General features: G+C 37.7%; 1 protein-coding gene across 4 annotated transcripts in view; it reads right to left on the minus strand.

Moving 5' to 3' along the window:
• The window catches only part of LOC143378331 (uncharacterized), a 96,035-nt gene that overhangs the window by 11,633 nt on the left and 70,667 nt on the right, over nt 1-13,735 (minus strand). For 3 of the 4 annotated variants that reach the window (XR_013088237.1, XM_076830022.1, XM_076830023.1), the window contains exons 2-3: nt 11,241-11,301; nt 2,528-2,599 (exon numbers count right to left, since the gene is read on the minus strand). Coding sequence is in view for 3 of the 4 variants with exons in the window: in XM_076830022.1 (XP_076686137.1) it covers nt 2,528-2,599; nt 11,241-11,301 (133 nt within the window). In the remaining variant the exon portion in view is untranslated. The remainder of the gene's footprint in view (nt 1-2,527; nt 2,600-11,240; nt 11,302-13,735) is intronic. The other variant, XM_076830024.1, reaches the window with a different exon arrangement.

Here is a 13,735-nt window from a genome sequence, read left to right on the forward strand (position 1 = left end):
ACGGCCATCTCGTGTTGTAGTGAAACTAAGCGTGAAACACATTCAACGATGCATTTGACGTTTAATTACTATTATTGGAAAGGAACAATTTGCAAGGGTTATACGTTGCGTGTTATAACTGTCTGACTTAATTATAGCCATTAATTATTACGAGATACATTTATCCAACGTCAAAATCAATTTACAATATCCCTTGTGAATTTGAATGCAATCACGTTTCAGAGGATCAAGCTCAGTCGCTTGTAAACATGAGAAAAAAATTTTGTAATAAATTTCTCTTATTTTTCTCATAAAATATTTATGATTTAAATTATAAGAATCATAGTGCAACAAATAGTCTATTCAAGTCATTTCTCCGTAGCACGTGAAGCTATTCCCGTTTCCCACATTTCTTTGTACAATAAAATACTTCATCGATATAACCATACATGGAACTGTATCCCTTTAGTACTGGTCCAAAGGAAGTGTACACTGTGAACGGTAACGAAACTAAACTAAGTTCCATTAGATAGATTGGGGGTAGTTACGCAGAAATGACAAGATATGAGTTTCCAACTTTCTTTTCACCATATGATAATTTTCTCATACAAATAATTGCTAATACAAATTTGTCATAACAACAATAACACCATCTTCTTTATACCTATTCATATCAAACACACTTCTACTCAATTCTCTTAGAGCAGGCTTTCAATATTCTACTCAACCAGCCCCACAATTTAACAGAAATCCATAAAATTTCCAAATGAAAATACATTTTACACGCAGGTGTATACAACGCCACCACTCTATATTGGAATTTTTTTTGAAGAAGCAGAAGCGTATATTTCTACAGAACTTTTCGCACTTAAAAGAGCAATATTTAAAGAACATTTGGTAATTTTTTCGTGGAAAAATATTTACGTTTATAATAAACTAACAACCGACATTCAAGAAGCATTTTTAAAAATTTGGTTTTCCGGTGAGCACTGCCATTCGGAACCAGATTATCCAAAATCAAAAAACAAAAAAGATTTCGTTAGTATATTAATGTATCCTCAGGTTGACGGAGAGAATTTTCCGAAATATTAATTTAAAACAAAATGGCGGCTATTTAAAATTGAAATCCTGATTTCTTCATGCAAAAATCACGCGGAAAAATCAGGATTTCAACTTTAAACAGCCGCTATTTTGTTTTAAATTAATATTTCGGAAAATTCCCTCCGTCAACCTGAGGATACATTAATATACAAACGAAATCTTTTTTATATTTTGATTTCAGATAATCTGGTTCCGAATGGCAGTGCTCACCGCAAAAGCAAATTTTTAAAAAGACTTCTTGGATGTGGGTAGTTATTTCATTATAAACCTAAATATTTTGCAACGAAAAAATTACCAAATGTTCTTTAAATGTTGCTCTTTTAAATGCAAAAAGTTCTGTAAGAATATATGCTTCCATTTTTTCAAAAAAAATTCACAAACATTCGCCTCTTCTCGGCCGCCTGACTAGGTATAACCCCTTAATAGCCGTGCACCAGGATTGTACCTATTACAAGTTACAAGCAGCCGCCGTGAGGAAGTCTTGTACAAGGACTGTCGTCAACAAACAGAAATCCCCCGTACACAGAAAAAGGTATCTCATTTCCATACGCCGCAATAACAGGGCCGCCAGGGGTGAGGGTTCCGGCGACTCTCTCTCGTGGTGGTTCCTTTTGATATCCTCGACAAGGGTATAAACTCCCGAAACGAGTGGTGTCGGCTGGAGATAGATCGTCAGAAGTTCACTCGGCAATAAAATCGCTCTTCCTTCGGAACTCCTTCCACCGTATTCCGTCGGGCTGTTCTCCTCTGCCTTCCCAACGGGAGGAGAGGAACGGCAGACCCTCTGACTCGGGATTGCCGATGTCCTATCGTGTTCTTGCATATTTTCCATTCGTTCCCACTTTCCGTCGAACCACTTTTTACCCGGCCGTCGAAGTTACGACCGAGCGGGAAAGAAATTGGGCCAAAGTGCGGAGGGGGTTAATTACCACCAGCAGTTTCCATCGCGCCTTTTCTTCCACATTTTTCCAACCCCGGCTTGTAAAGTTCCCGCTGGCCCCTCGGCGTTTTATAATTAATGTTATTGCTAGTAATTGTGAATTATTTCATTGAATTATGTTTATTGTTGTGGAGTGTACTGTGTGTTAATGTTCTTTTTTTAGGGATTTCTGGGGGATTGCGAGGGAATTCTTGTTTCGAATAAAAGTAATTTGCGAGGGTAGTGAATTGTCGGTCATTATAAATTTTTTAACTGCGCAGGGTTTATTGAATTTTCAATTTCAATTGAATTGTATGTGTAATTCCGGGAATTTAAAAACGGGTTCTTGAGCCATTAAATGTTTTTAAAGGAACACTGGCGCTTAGAACAGCCATTAATTAAGCCAGTTCTGTGCATTTAAATCACAGTTACTGTCAACCAATTCTATCACTCTCATATATGCATTGAAAAATATATAGATATTGTAGATGTACTTTATTGAGTGCATGACTTATTAACTATGTATACCTGACACAAATCTGCACGAACAGTGTGATGGCCCACGTGATCTCGAGGAAGAAGATCAAACCAGACGCTACTCTGAAATGGAAACACAGAAAAATTCATATTTATCATTTCTACGACTTATCAATGCACTATTATAGAATACCAATTGTAACATTAAATTGTTACTAAAATCTGTTCGACAATTTCTATTAAATACTCGGAATTTTTTTTATTATTTTTCAAAAAAAAACTTTCAGTATGAATGTAGAGTATAAAACGCGATTATTAGAAGAAGATATCGTTGGCTTGTTAGTAAAACAGATCAGGTGCATCATTCCATTCTAAAATCCTTAAGGTTTAGTGGAAGCAATTAAATAGTTTGTAAGATTTTTACAGCAATAGATTAATCTATAAAGACATCCATATGGGGGAAACCTTATGTCTTCTGCAATAGCTTTCGATTATTACCTGATTTACTGTAACAGATTAAACTTTAAATTTGCAATTCGCGAAGATTAGAAGATATGGCCGCGATCGGTTTCACCAATAAGCTAACGATAATTTCACGAAGTGATAAAAAAATCGTGATGCTTAAGTGAAATATCACTGCTTACTTCGTAAACTTCTTTTCATAATACACTTAATTTTTTTTTAGAAGAGCCAAAGTGCGTAGAAATATATTAAAATGTCAATGTAGAAACATATTACAATGTGAATTCACCTAATCCAAACCTGATAAAATCTATACCCCAAAAGGGTCTAAAACGACCCCAGACGTGAAACTCAACAGGGAATAGTTCTACAATAAATAAAAACAAATTTAAAGCTAAGGAAAGAATACAACTTCTTAGAATACGACAATTTTATTATCTCAGAAATTAGAAATCTTTTTTAAATTGAGGAAAATAATGCTGATAATTTAATTATCCAAAGAATACATACTTTGTGACAGAATTTCCATGAACACAAAACGTTTCAATGTAAACAAAAAAAGATACAACTCTTTAGCAGTGGATTTTTCTCTGCAAAAAGTACGATTTACATCCCGATTGTGTTTCCTATTAAAATGTTACCTTAATCGTTAACTATGCGAGTATCGATAAAGGCGACGGTCAGTTGGAATTAAAAAAGAAGTCGTTCGAGTTCTGCCGCTGGTAAAAAGAGCAGCTGAGCAACGCGACAGCCTGTTAGACAGATATTTCGCAGTTAATTCTGCTTTATGGTCGTCCGTAAAACGTACCGCGAGAAGGGCACTTAATTCATCTCGCAAATAAGTCTATCCCCGTGAATTGCTCGCAGCTCCGTGATTCCCGTCGCTCGGTAAAGCCAGGGCCGTTGCAAAACTGCGCTGCAATGTTTTATACCTTTCACTGCGCATCGAGAATCGTTTATTTCAGACGGGTGCCGGCACAGTGAAACGGAACAGATGCGCACGTTTCGCCCGTGGAATTTCGCAAAATTTAAGAGCCGCGTTACCCGATTTCACGCGGCTTTGAAAGTGAAGCTGAAGCTCGAACGTTTCGCGCGATATAGGATAGGGAGGGAAGCGTGAGCAACCGAGGAACGTTATCCTATTGATGGGCTTTGAAAGCGCTTCCAGTCACTTCGTACATATGATAAAAAATTCGAATCGCTACGTGCATACATGAAAAAATTTCAGTCACTTCGCTTGCAGGCAGAAAATCCAAATTACTTCATAGTTACGGCAGAAGCTGCGAATCATTTCGTACAAAGGACGAAGGAGTCGAGAGATTTCGGATATACAGTGGCTCGCATTAATATTCGGGCACTTTTTAAAATCGCATAACTTTTTTAGAATTGGTCCAAACAACTTGAGTTTTTTTGAGAAGCTAGAAGGATTAGTTTGCTAACTGACGCGTTTCGTCGTTTTGAAAAAAAATGTATTTGGTTGGAATAGCGAAAAGAATAGTAAAGGTCGATTTTTAAACTTTTTTTGTTGTGAGCTTGTAATGAAAATTAAAAAAAAACCGTTTGTAAATTACAGTAAGTTGTATACGTGCCTAAAATTTCATCAAAATCGGTTAACGGTGCTCCGAGCTACAAACGTTTAAAGATCGCAGAATAAGGTCGAGAATCGCGAAAATTCCCGAAATCAGCGATTCTTTAAAATCGACCTTTACTATTCTTTTCGCTATTCCAACCAAATACATTTTTTTTCAAAACGACGAAACGCGTCAGTTAGCAAACTAATCCTTCTAGCTTCTCAAAAAAACTCGAGTGGTTTGGACCAATTCTAAAAAAGTTATGCGATTTTAAAAAGTGTCCGAATATTAATGCGAGTCACTGTAGGTAAACAGATCAAAATCACTTCGAATGTTATTAGAGAAAGTCGAAAGATTTTGGATATAGGTAAAGAGATCCAAATCACTTCGAATGTTATCAGAGATCCTGAAAATTGAGACGAATATTTACAGTCCTCATTTTTTCCATCGTCATTTGACGATTCAAAGTATTTTGAAATATTTTTAAAGTATTTAATTCTAATCCCACGTAATTTTAATTCTAATCCCACGTGTTTATTATTCGTTCCTGCTGCGGAGGAAACAAAAGTCGTCTCAACAGTTTCGAGGTTCCTAAAGACTTTGCAAGTTCGGTAAAAAAATTTAAAGGTACAGCGAAACTTTTTACTGTCTACGTTTCAAATAATATTTTAAGTGATTCGAAGCGTTTTAAAAGCCAGCGATGTTAAAATGCTCGGGTTTTGGAAAATACTAGACCAGTGTTGAGTGTCAAATCGAGTTGGTCACGAAATTCGTCTAACACGTCCGATCCATCGATTAGAGAACTGTCTGTACCACAGCTGACGTGCCTGCGCACGATATGCAGAATAGCTACGTTGCTAGTGACACGTATTATTAAACGAGTTTGGCAAAGTAGGTATTATTATATAAAGTACGTCAGACAAACAGCTGGCTCAATATTTGAGTAAATATAATTTTACACCGCATACATAAACTCAAGATCCTTCTATTTGCATGAGCTGTCTTTCTATTTGCATGGGAAAATAAAATACTGGTCATTTCAATTTCAAAAACCGAAGGCTTCGATAAGAGTGCCAAGGCAGCAAAAAATCATTTATTATACCGAAAGATTTTATTCGTGGAATACCTGCATCGACACAAACCTATCATTAAATTCTTAGACACCGTATATTTCACGGAGGCCAGGGTTGTCGTTCGAATAATTAATCGGCACCCAAAATTAAAATTTTGTAATGCGAGTAAAAACGCTAAATGAAACTTATTACTTACTACCTGTCGTTTTCATGCTTTACTCGTTGTAGTAACAATAAGGATCCTGAAAAGCAGAAAATAATGCATCTTAATATGTCCCTCGCTCTTCCCTTACTTTCACGTTGACTTTATTATTCGGTAAAACGGTATCGAAAGGTGGCCGTTTCGTTTCAGACGCCGGAGCCTTAATTTCGCGCGATGCGCGCGCAATTTCGCGCGATATTGTCTTGGAATTTACGACACGTTTCGGGCATTTCGCGCGGATTGCATTACGCAGTTTTGCGGCAGAGGAGAAGATGTGGTAATGTCATTTGCAGTGTCCACATCTGGTCGCAGGTAAACCGAGCACGGGAAATATGTGCCAGAAGTCATGCGTGCGACCGTTCATAATTACTCGAACGACTCCCCGTGGCGGGAAGCGCGACGATTAGATCAGTGGAACGAAACGTATTCACTCGTACTACTTTAAATCCTGCGTTACAGGCACCAATATACTTATCATTTGCATTAAATTCAAGCAAAAAAAGAGGATGGTACTAATCAGTGGCGCAGTCAGGATTTAATCCTGGGGCCAGCCGAGTTGAACAGGTAAAAATATTTTCAGTGCAAATTCAATAAAATTTATTATAACACAAATTGATTTAAATAATAAAATCGAGTGTTCCCTTCTTGTTACAAACCTCTTGAATTACTTCAGTCGTGGTTACATTAATCTCCTTTTTGCGCGCCACTGGTTGGTACTCATTATACAAAGTAACAAATTGTCCCATTACTAAATGCTCTTAACAATCTGCTGCAAGCTTTTCGCGTACGTCCCAAACACACAAAAATTCCATTATCTCAGAAATATATTTTATTGCTCTAATTTAACTTTCTCCTCGCCCCCGTTAATTGTCAGCATTCAAACACACCGTTACCTCAGTCCTCGTTAATGCGGAACAATCGACTTGATTATCACGCGTAACGAGTCCCTAAAAGAACTCTTAGCCTTAATGTAGCAGATCGTCGCGTCATCAAGGAAATATTGTAGGAGCGCTATAAATCCAGTCGCGTTTCAATGCGTTCCGCGGTGTGGAATATAGAACAGCGGGCTTTATGGATGGGCACGATCGTGCGGACGGTTCAAAGAGTAAATTGAATGTTTTTACAAAGCTTCGGGGAAAAACATTTGGGGGGGGGGGGCGGGAGCGCGGCGATATCAAATTTTCTTTCAATTTTTAATCAACATGCGTGCTCCTCTTAATCTGCAACTTGCTCGCTCGATCATATTTCACGGCGCGCGGTATGCATGCAAAACACAAATTTCCATAGAGACCAGGCGGAATGCAATCTGCAGTGCCACGACGTATCTGCGAATTTGCAATTTACCGAACGCACACCACCGACCACACTTAGAATCGTAATTCTGTATTGACTTTTCTCTGCGGTGCTCCTCTGTGTTTTAGCGCGTAATAGGGCAACACAATTCATTCAATAATCTGTAACGAAGTTTGTTCGTTAAAGCGGACTCGATTATACCAATGCACTTCCCGAAATTGATTGTTTGCCTCGCGCCCGCTATTCAAGCCAGGTCTTGGAATAACGAACTCGTTGTATCCTTTTTTTTCTCACCCTTATTCACGCTTCTTCGAGGAACGATTTGGTTAATGGGGAGGAGAAGGGAGATAGTGACTGAAAGGTTGATCAACAGTGATTTGGAATCATCGTTGGGGAAAGAATTGAGATCGTGTCATATACAGTGACGGACAAAGGAAAGTTTAAAGTTGATATCCGTGCACATGAATATTAGTAACATTAGTACTAGAGTGTTTTCCTGACGTTAGTAACAGTGGCCTAGTCGGCGGGCATTCTCCCATTCTATACGATAAAAAAGTCTATTCTTTATGCGACTGTTTTTCGATATTAACAATCGAGTTGATTCGAAATATGCAGCGGACAAAAGTAAGTTTAAAAGCTTTAATATTGTCATAAATATATCATAACATCATAAACTAGTAAACATTTGTGGATCTTTCTCTTTCTTCCCTTCTATATATGTATTGATTTTAATAATCTTGCGCATCCTTAATTACACAGATAAATGGAAATAATAGAGAATCCGTCGATATTAGGCGCCTTATTGTTAGAGATAGAACAAATGGATTAACATTTAAAGACATTTTAAAAAGGTATGAAATTTCAGTGATGGAAGCTAAAAAATTTGTGATAAAAAAATATGGAACAGTCAATAATTTAATCAACTCTGGTAGACCACGGAAAACATCGCCACGAGATAATAAGATGATAATTCGGGAAGTAAAAAAGAATCCCGCCATATCTGCTCGAGCCGTGCAAGAAAATTTAAATCTTTAAAATTTAAGTCTTTCTGGTATAATTTTCCTTTTAAACTTTCTTTTGTCCGCCACTGTAAATTGTTTATTGCTAGGGAAATATTGTTCGTAATGAAATCTATTAGTTCAGATGTAGGAGAGTTTCTTCCAGTGTTTTTTACTATGCGACATTTATGTACGTTTCTTTAATAGTTTTGCATTTACTGTAATTAATAATACCAGAGTTAATTTATTAGCACATACTCTTAAGTTCAGAATTAAAAGTTGTAAGTAAAAATTGTAAGGTGAACTAAATACATGTTCATATCCTTTCCTCTAGCAACAATTTTAATTTTCAATTTTACCTTAACCCCTACATTTATTATTAAAACTTAATAAAAAAAACTACAAATCCTGCAAAGATGCATAAAAACATGGTGTAAATTTCAGATGAATCGAATTGTTAGTGTCTTCAAAAAAAAAATCCAATCGACATAAAAAAAATATTTTCTGCAAGTTTAAAGATGTCTCCTTACATTCCAAAAGAGTTTAGTCCAATATTAAGAACAGTCTTTTCCCCAAAAAATCGTAAATATCAGTTACTTTCGGGGCTGTTACACGAGAATCCCCCTTAACTGTTCCACGTACCTAAAGCGAAGTTCGACACAAAGTAACCTGTGTTACATGCATTCAAATTACAAGCAAACACAGTGAACCTCGTTTCCATCCCATTCCTCAGTTTTCACAAATTATCAAAAACAGAAAGTCAGAACCTCCCGCTTAACCGAAGAACGGGAACAAAAGCCCTCTTTTCCATCTGGAAGCAAGATCAAACAACACCACTGTAGAAGCTTCTTTCCCATCATCATCCTTTGCTGAATACCATTTCCCCAAAGCACACCCTGTATGCCCCAACAATCTCGTGGCAACGAAGGAATTATTTCCTGGGAATTTCGATCCTTTCAAAGGATACATCGAGTTCCATCCCGCGGCACGTAACCGAGCAACGCCGGCAGAAGAACGATATCCGGCGCGCAACGGAAGTAATGCAATAACGTTGAAAATGTAAAACATTTTTCTCAATTTCCTCCACCCTGCCCGACCACTATACCCTGTACGACGCATCTCAGCGGAAGAATAATGCCAGGGGGGCGATAAACTACAGCCGAAAGTAATTTTTCATCGGGGAATAAGTTCATTGGGACGCTTCGGCGACCCACGCAGTACGCACCGCGTTTTCCGGCGCGTGACCGCGGCACCGAATGCGCGCGGTGTGGACCTTCGATACAGCGCGGGGAATAAGGACAGGCAGGATAGAATATCGAAAAATTTCGATAATCGTCGTGTAACTATTGCTCCCTGGGTAATCGCATTGCGGCGGTTCCGTTGGCTAAAGGTTCCGCCTGGTCATAATCGAATCCGGCTCTGAAATTAGATTTCTCGACGGGGAATCGAATCGCGGCTCGCTTCGTCGACAGTTTTAGAAAAATAGGGGAAGCCTTCCTGTAACCGGCGATTTTTCCTCGGGTTTTCTGATTTTGCGCCCCTTACTGACATTTAATTACGTTTCCAACGAGCGAAACGATTTTCATGCCTCTCGGGGCTGTCGTCGGATCCAATGGCTTCTAGTTCCTCCGTTTCTTGATTAGGAGACCGCTGTCATCGACTGGACGAATTTGTGCCCGAAAGAAATCTCTATCACTGGTTAAGCCGGTCTCCCGATTCTGATACGACTTTGCTCTTTACTGTGGCGAAGGAAGTTTCTGAATCTCCTTGGCGGGGGGAATTATGGTATCAGTTGAGAACTTTGTATGGAATTCGCGATGAAAGATAATGTGGAGTCTGCGAAGTGATTTCCGGTCACAAGAACGTGTAATCACGATTGCCATGCACCTTTCGAGAAGTTTTCGTCAAGAATGATCGTATATCATTTTTAGCTTCAAATTACAATTTTGTAATTTTCGTAAATTCGAGACTGAGCGGGGGGAAACAGTATTCTGGGGTTGTGACGTTTTAATGAATAATAAAGAACACATTTGCTATAGATTCTTTTACAATAAAAAAATCCAGAATCGAAGAGTCCTTAAAGGGTCATGCTCAGTCAGGAGGCCGAAAAAGGGTGGACTTTGGAAATTTTTTACTCAAAAGCTACAACAGATTTCTCAAAAAATCTTTTTTCCTTTTAAGGATTGCATCTAGTACCGTGCATCGTAATTTTTTTATTTAAAAATATTCATCAGTAACTAAGTTATTGATAAATAAAAAGGCTTCTGCGGTGACCACTGCTGCTCGAAAGTCGATCATCTAAAATAAAAAATTCAAAAGAATTTACTTACTATATTATATTATCTAGTACTTGAACGAAGGATTTCTCGAAATATTGATTAGGGAAAAAATGGCTGATGTTTAAAGTAAAAGTTTGAATTTTTATCATAAATCGTGCCTGATTTTCGTCAATTAAAAGAAAACTAAGCGTCGGATAAAAAAATCCTTCGTTCAAATACTAGTTAATATAATATAATAAGTAAATTCGTTTGAATTTTTTATTTTAGATGATCGACTTTCGAGCAGTAGTGGTCACCGCAGAAGCCCTTCTTTTTTAGAGAACCTTCGAATGATGAACAATAACTTAGTTACTGATAAATATTTTTAAATAAAAAAAATACGATGCACGGTACTAGATGCAATCCTTAAAAGGAAAAAAGATTTTCTGAAAAATGTGTTATAGTTTTTGAGTAAAAAATTTCCAAAGACCACCCTTATTCGGGCTCCTGAATAAGCATGACCCCTTAATGTAGAAAACACTGTAAGTTCGTAAACTAAAAAATTCTATTTTTTCGGAAAATGTTCTACGTCCCAATGGTAATACCATAGGATGGAATTTGAGTATTGACACTTAGAGTGTTTCCTATAAGACATAATTCTTTTATACCCTGCACAGCAATGTGATCTCTCTCTCTCTCTCTCTCTCTCTCTCTTTCTCTCTCTCTCTCTCTCTCTCTCTCTCTCTCTCTCTCTCCACAGGATCTATACTATAGTATTTTCCTTTCTCAAGGCGTTTTCAAAGGGTTCGAAATGCAGCGACTAAAGAAAAGTTTTCTGAATACTTGGTCCTTTCGGAATCTGATAATTGAGTTGAATTACGGTACACGCATGTCGAATTATCCTCACGTAACGTAAAGCCCCATGACGTGTCGATGGTACGCCACATCCGCCCCGACGCCGCACACAACTGAAACAGAAAAATACCAGGCAAACGGTTCAACTAGCGGCACCAGCGATTAATTTTATAGTAATTCGACATTCCGCGATACAATCTATCAAACGATTTGTCGCTTTGTATCAACGGCGACGGGACACGATTTATGGGAAGCGCAAGCGCCGCGGATATAAGCAGAGGGATTATAAAACGACATTAATGCGCGGGAAAAGCAATTCGGAAGGAAGATTTATTGTTCACTCTCTACGCGAGGCTAATTGACTAGTGCGAATCGAAGAGGTTAATTAATGTCCTTTAAGCCTTAACCAGTGACGTCCCACTTTGTGAAGTAAACGGTGACGTGGAGTCTCGCGGACTCCTCTTTAATAATTTGACATCGACGAGACTAAAATTATTATTAACGTATACCGGAGTTGTTAGTGACTTTAGTAGGTATATATTTGAAAAAATGTTTCTGCATGTTTTGTTCGGAACCATTGAAAGTTGTCTTCATGACACGACGTATTGTAAAACAAGGTCGAATGAAAAGAAGGGAAATATAGGACAAATAATTTTGCAGTAATTTATTCTTTTTTTTTTGTTTTTGTTGTGGAAAATGTAGGGTAGTCAAGGATGATGTGTCTAATTGTTAAAGTAATATTTAAACGTCACAAAGCTGTGCATCACGTATAGGTGGTAGATTATGATGTGCAAATTTTGTAGAATTAATGATTAGTTTGATGATCGTTGTTTCGTTGTTCTATAGACGTTTCTAGTTGTTAAAGAATATATGATTTGGTAATCTTAGGGGAACTGGGAAAGTAGTGTCTAAGAGGAAGGAAATTCGTGCACCTTTGTGTCTGGTTTGCGAATGTGGTATGTTGTATTAGAAAACACAACAGCAAGCTTAAGTGATTATACCGTTCGACACTATTTTCCACCGATTGGTCACGCGAAAAGTTGAAAGAAAATCGTGTAAAGTAAACAGTGTATCATCTGATGCATATATGGCATTGTTGTGAATTATCAGTTATTAGAAGTAGATGGCATATTGTTTCAAATTTACGAATCAGTAATCAAGCGACAAACTTAATGAATTAGCAATAAATTATCCCTCGTTATAAGTCTTCTAAAGTTGTACGTAAATTTCGTGTACCTATTCAAATTGTTTCCTCTGTTTTATTTACTTCTTCCATGATTTTTAAGTTTCTGAGTATTTATTTTTCAATTAATGTATACATAATTATATATTCGTCAAAAAATAGTGTCGAACAGTATATCCTTTTCTAACGAGAATTATTGGAAACAAAAGTGCCTACTAAATATGCTTTCGTAAGTCTCTTTCAACTCCTCTTACAAGTGCACACAATTATGCGAGTCCCTAAAAAAGTTACTATTATACATTAAATATCGCACGAGTTTCATCCAAGGCCGCATTAAATAATTCCAGTAGTCCTGCAGACATCACTGGAGCAATGAAACCTTCAGGCGCAATTTAGATCCTTAAACTCGAGGCCCCATCGATGAAAGATTACCCGATCCTTCAAGATTACACGTTTCTAAAAGCAAACCTAGTTCCGTAAAATTTCCGCCAGACATATTCTAGGTACTCCCTGTACATTAATGTTTTCGAATTTCCCGAACAAAGTTTCCTTGAAATATTGCGAGGAGCTACAGCGAAACTAGTTTAAATATAAATGGAGTATTTAAAACACATCAAAAGTTTCGCAACATCCCGTAATTACAACCCAGAACTAATGATATCTCGTGGCAACAATTCAAAATTAAAAATTTATCAATAAATCGATCTGAAAAATTATTTCGCAGAGCATATCAGCGTACAGAGTGTACCATCATTATCTTAACAAAAAAAATAAATAAATCACTAGTTCCTAAGTGTGGAAGCACTATGAATTTTGAGAAACAGAGATTTATCCTCCAACAAATAAATGTCAGTAGTTACATAATGCTTTTGCGCGATAAGGTATTAAAATACGTGTGAATCAGAAGCACTGCAATCACCATTAAAAGTGTTATCTTCGAATTAGAAATATATTTGTCGTACGACGTGATTTTAATGACGATGGGTAAAAATCCTTCGAAACTTTTCGTTGCTGGTGTACATTACGTAATCCTTATTTTGCGGCGTCACGTTATTTTACGCAAGAGCCCTTAAAAGACCAGCATCGATGCTGGTCGCTGCTCCATTACTAAGGAAATAATGGAGGAACACCGTTTTCGTTTCAAAAGCGCGGAACGTGGGGGTGCCGGTGCATGGGAAGGAGCGCGTGATCGCGATAATGGTTTACCACGAATATTCCAAACGGATTTGCTGGTCTTGGGTTCGTGGTTCCCCGTACGGCGACTGATATAATCCTTTCAACAGCTGATTGCACGAAGGGTACGCTCGTGGCTGTAAACTTTACACCTACATCCGAGAGAGGTTGCGCGTAAGCGAACATGCATG

Source organism: Andrena cerasifolii, chromosome 1 (assembly GCF_050908995.1).
Source record: "Andrena cerasifolii isolate SP2316 chromosome 1, iyAndCera1_principal, whole genome shotgun sequence".
NCBI classification, from domain to species: domain Eukaryota; kingdom Metazoa; phylum Arthropoda; class Insecta; order Hymenoptera; family Andrenidae; genus Andrena; species Andrena cerasifolii.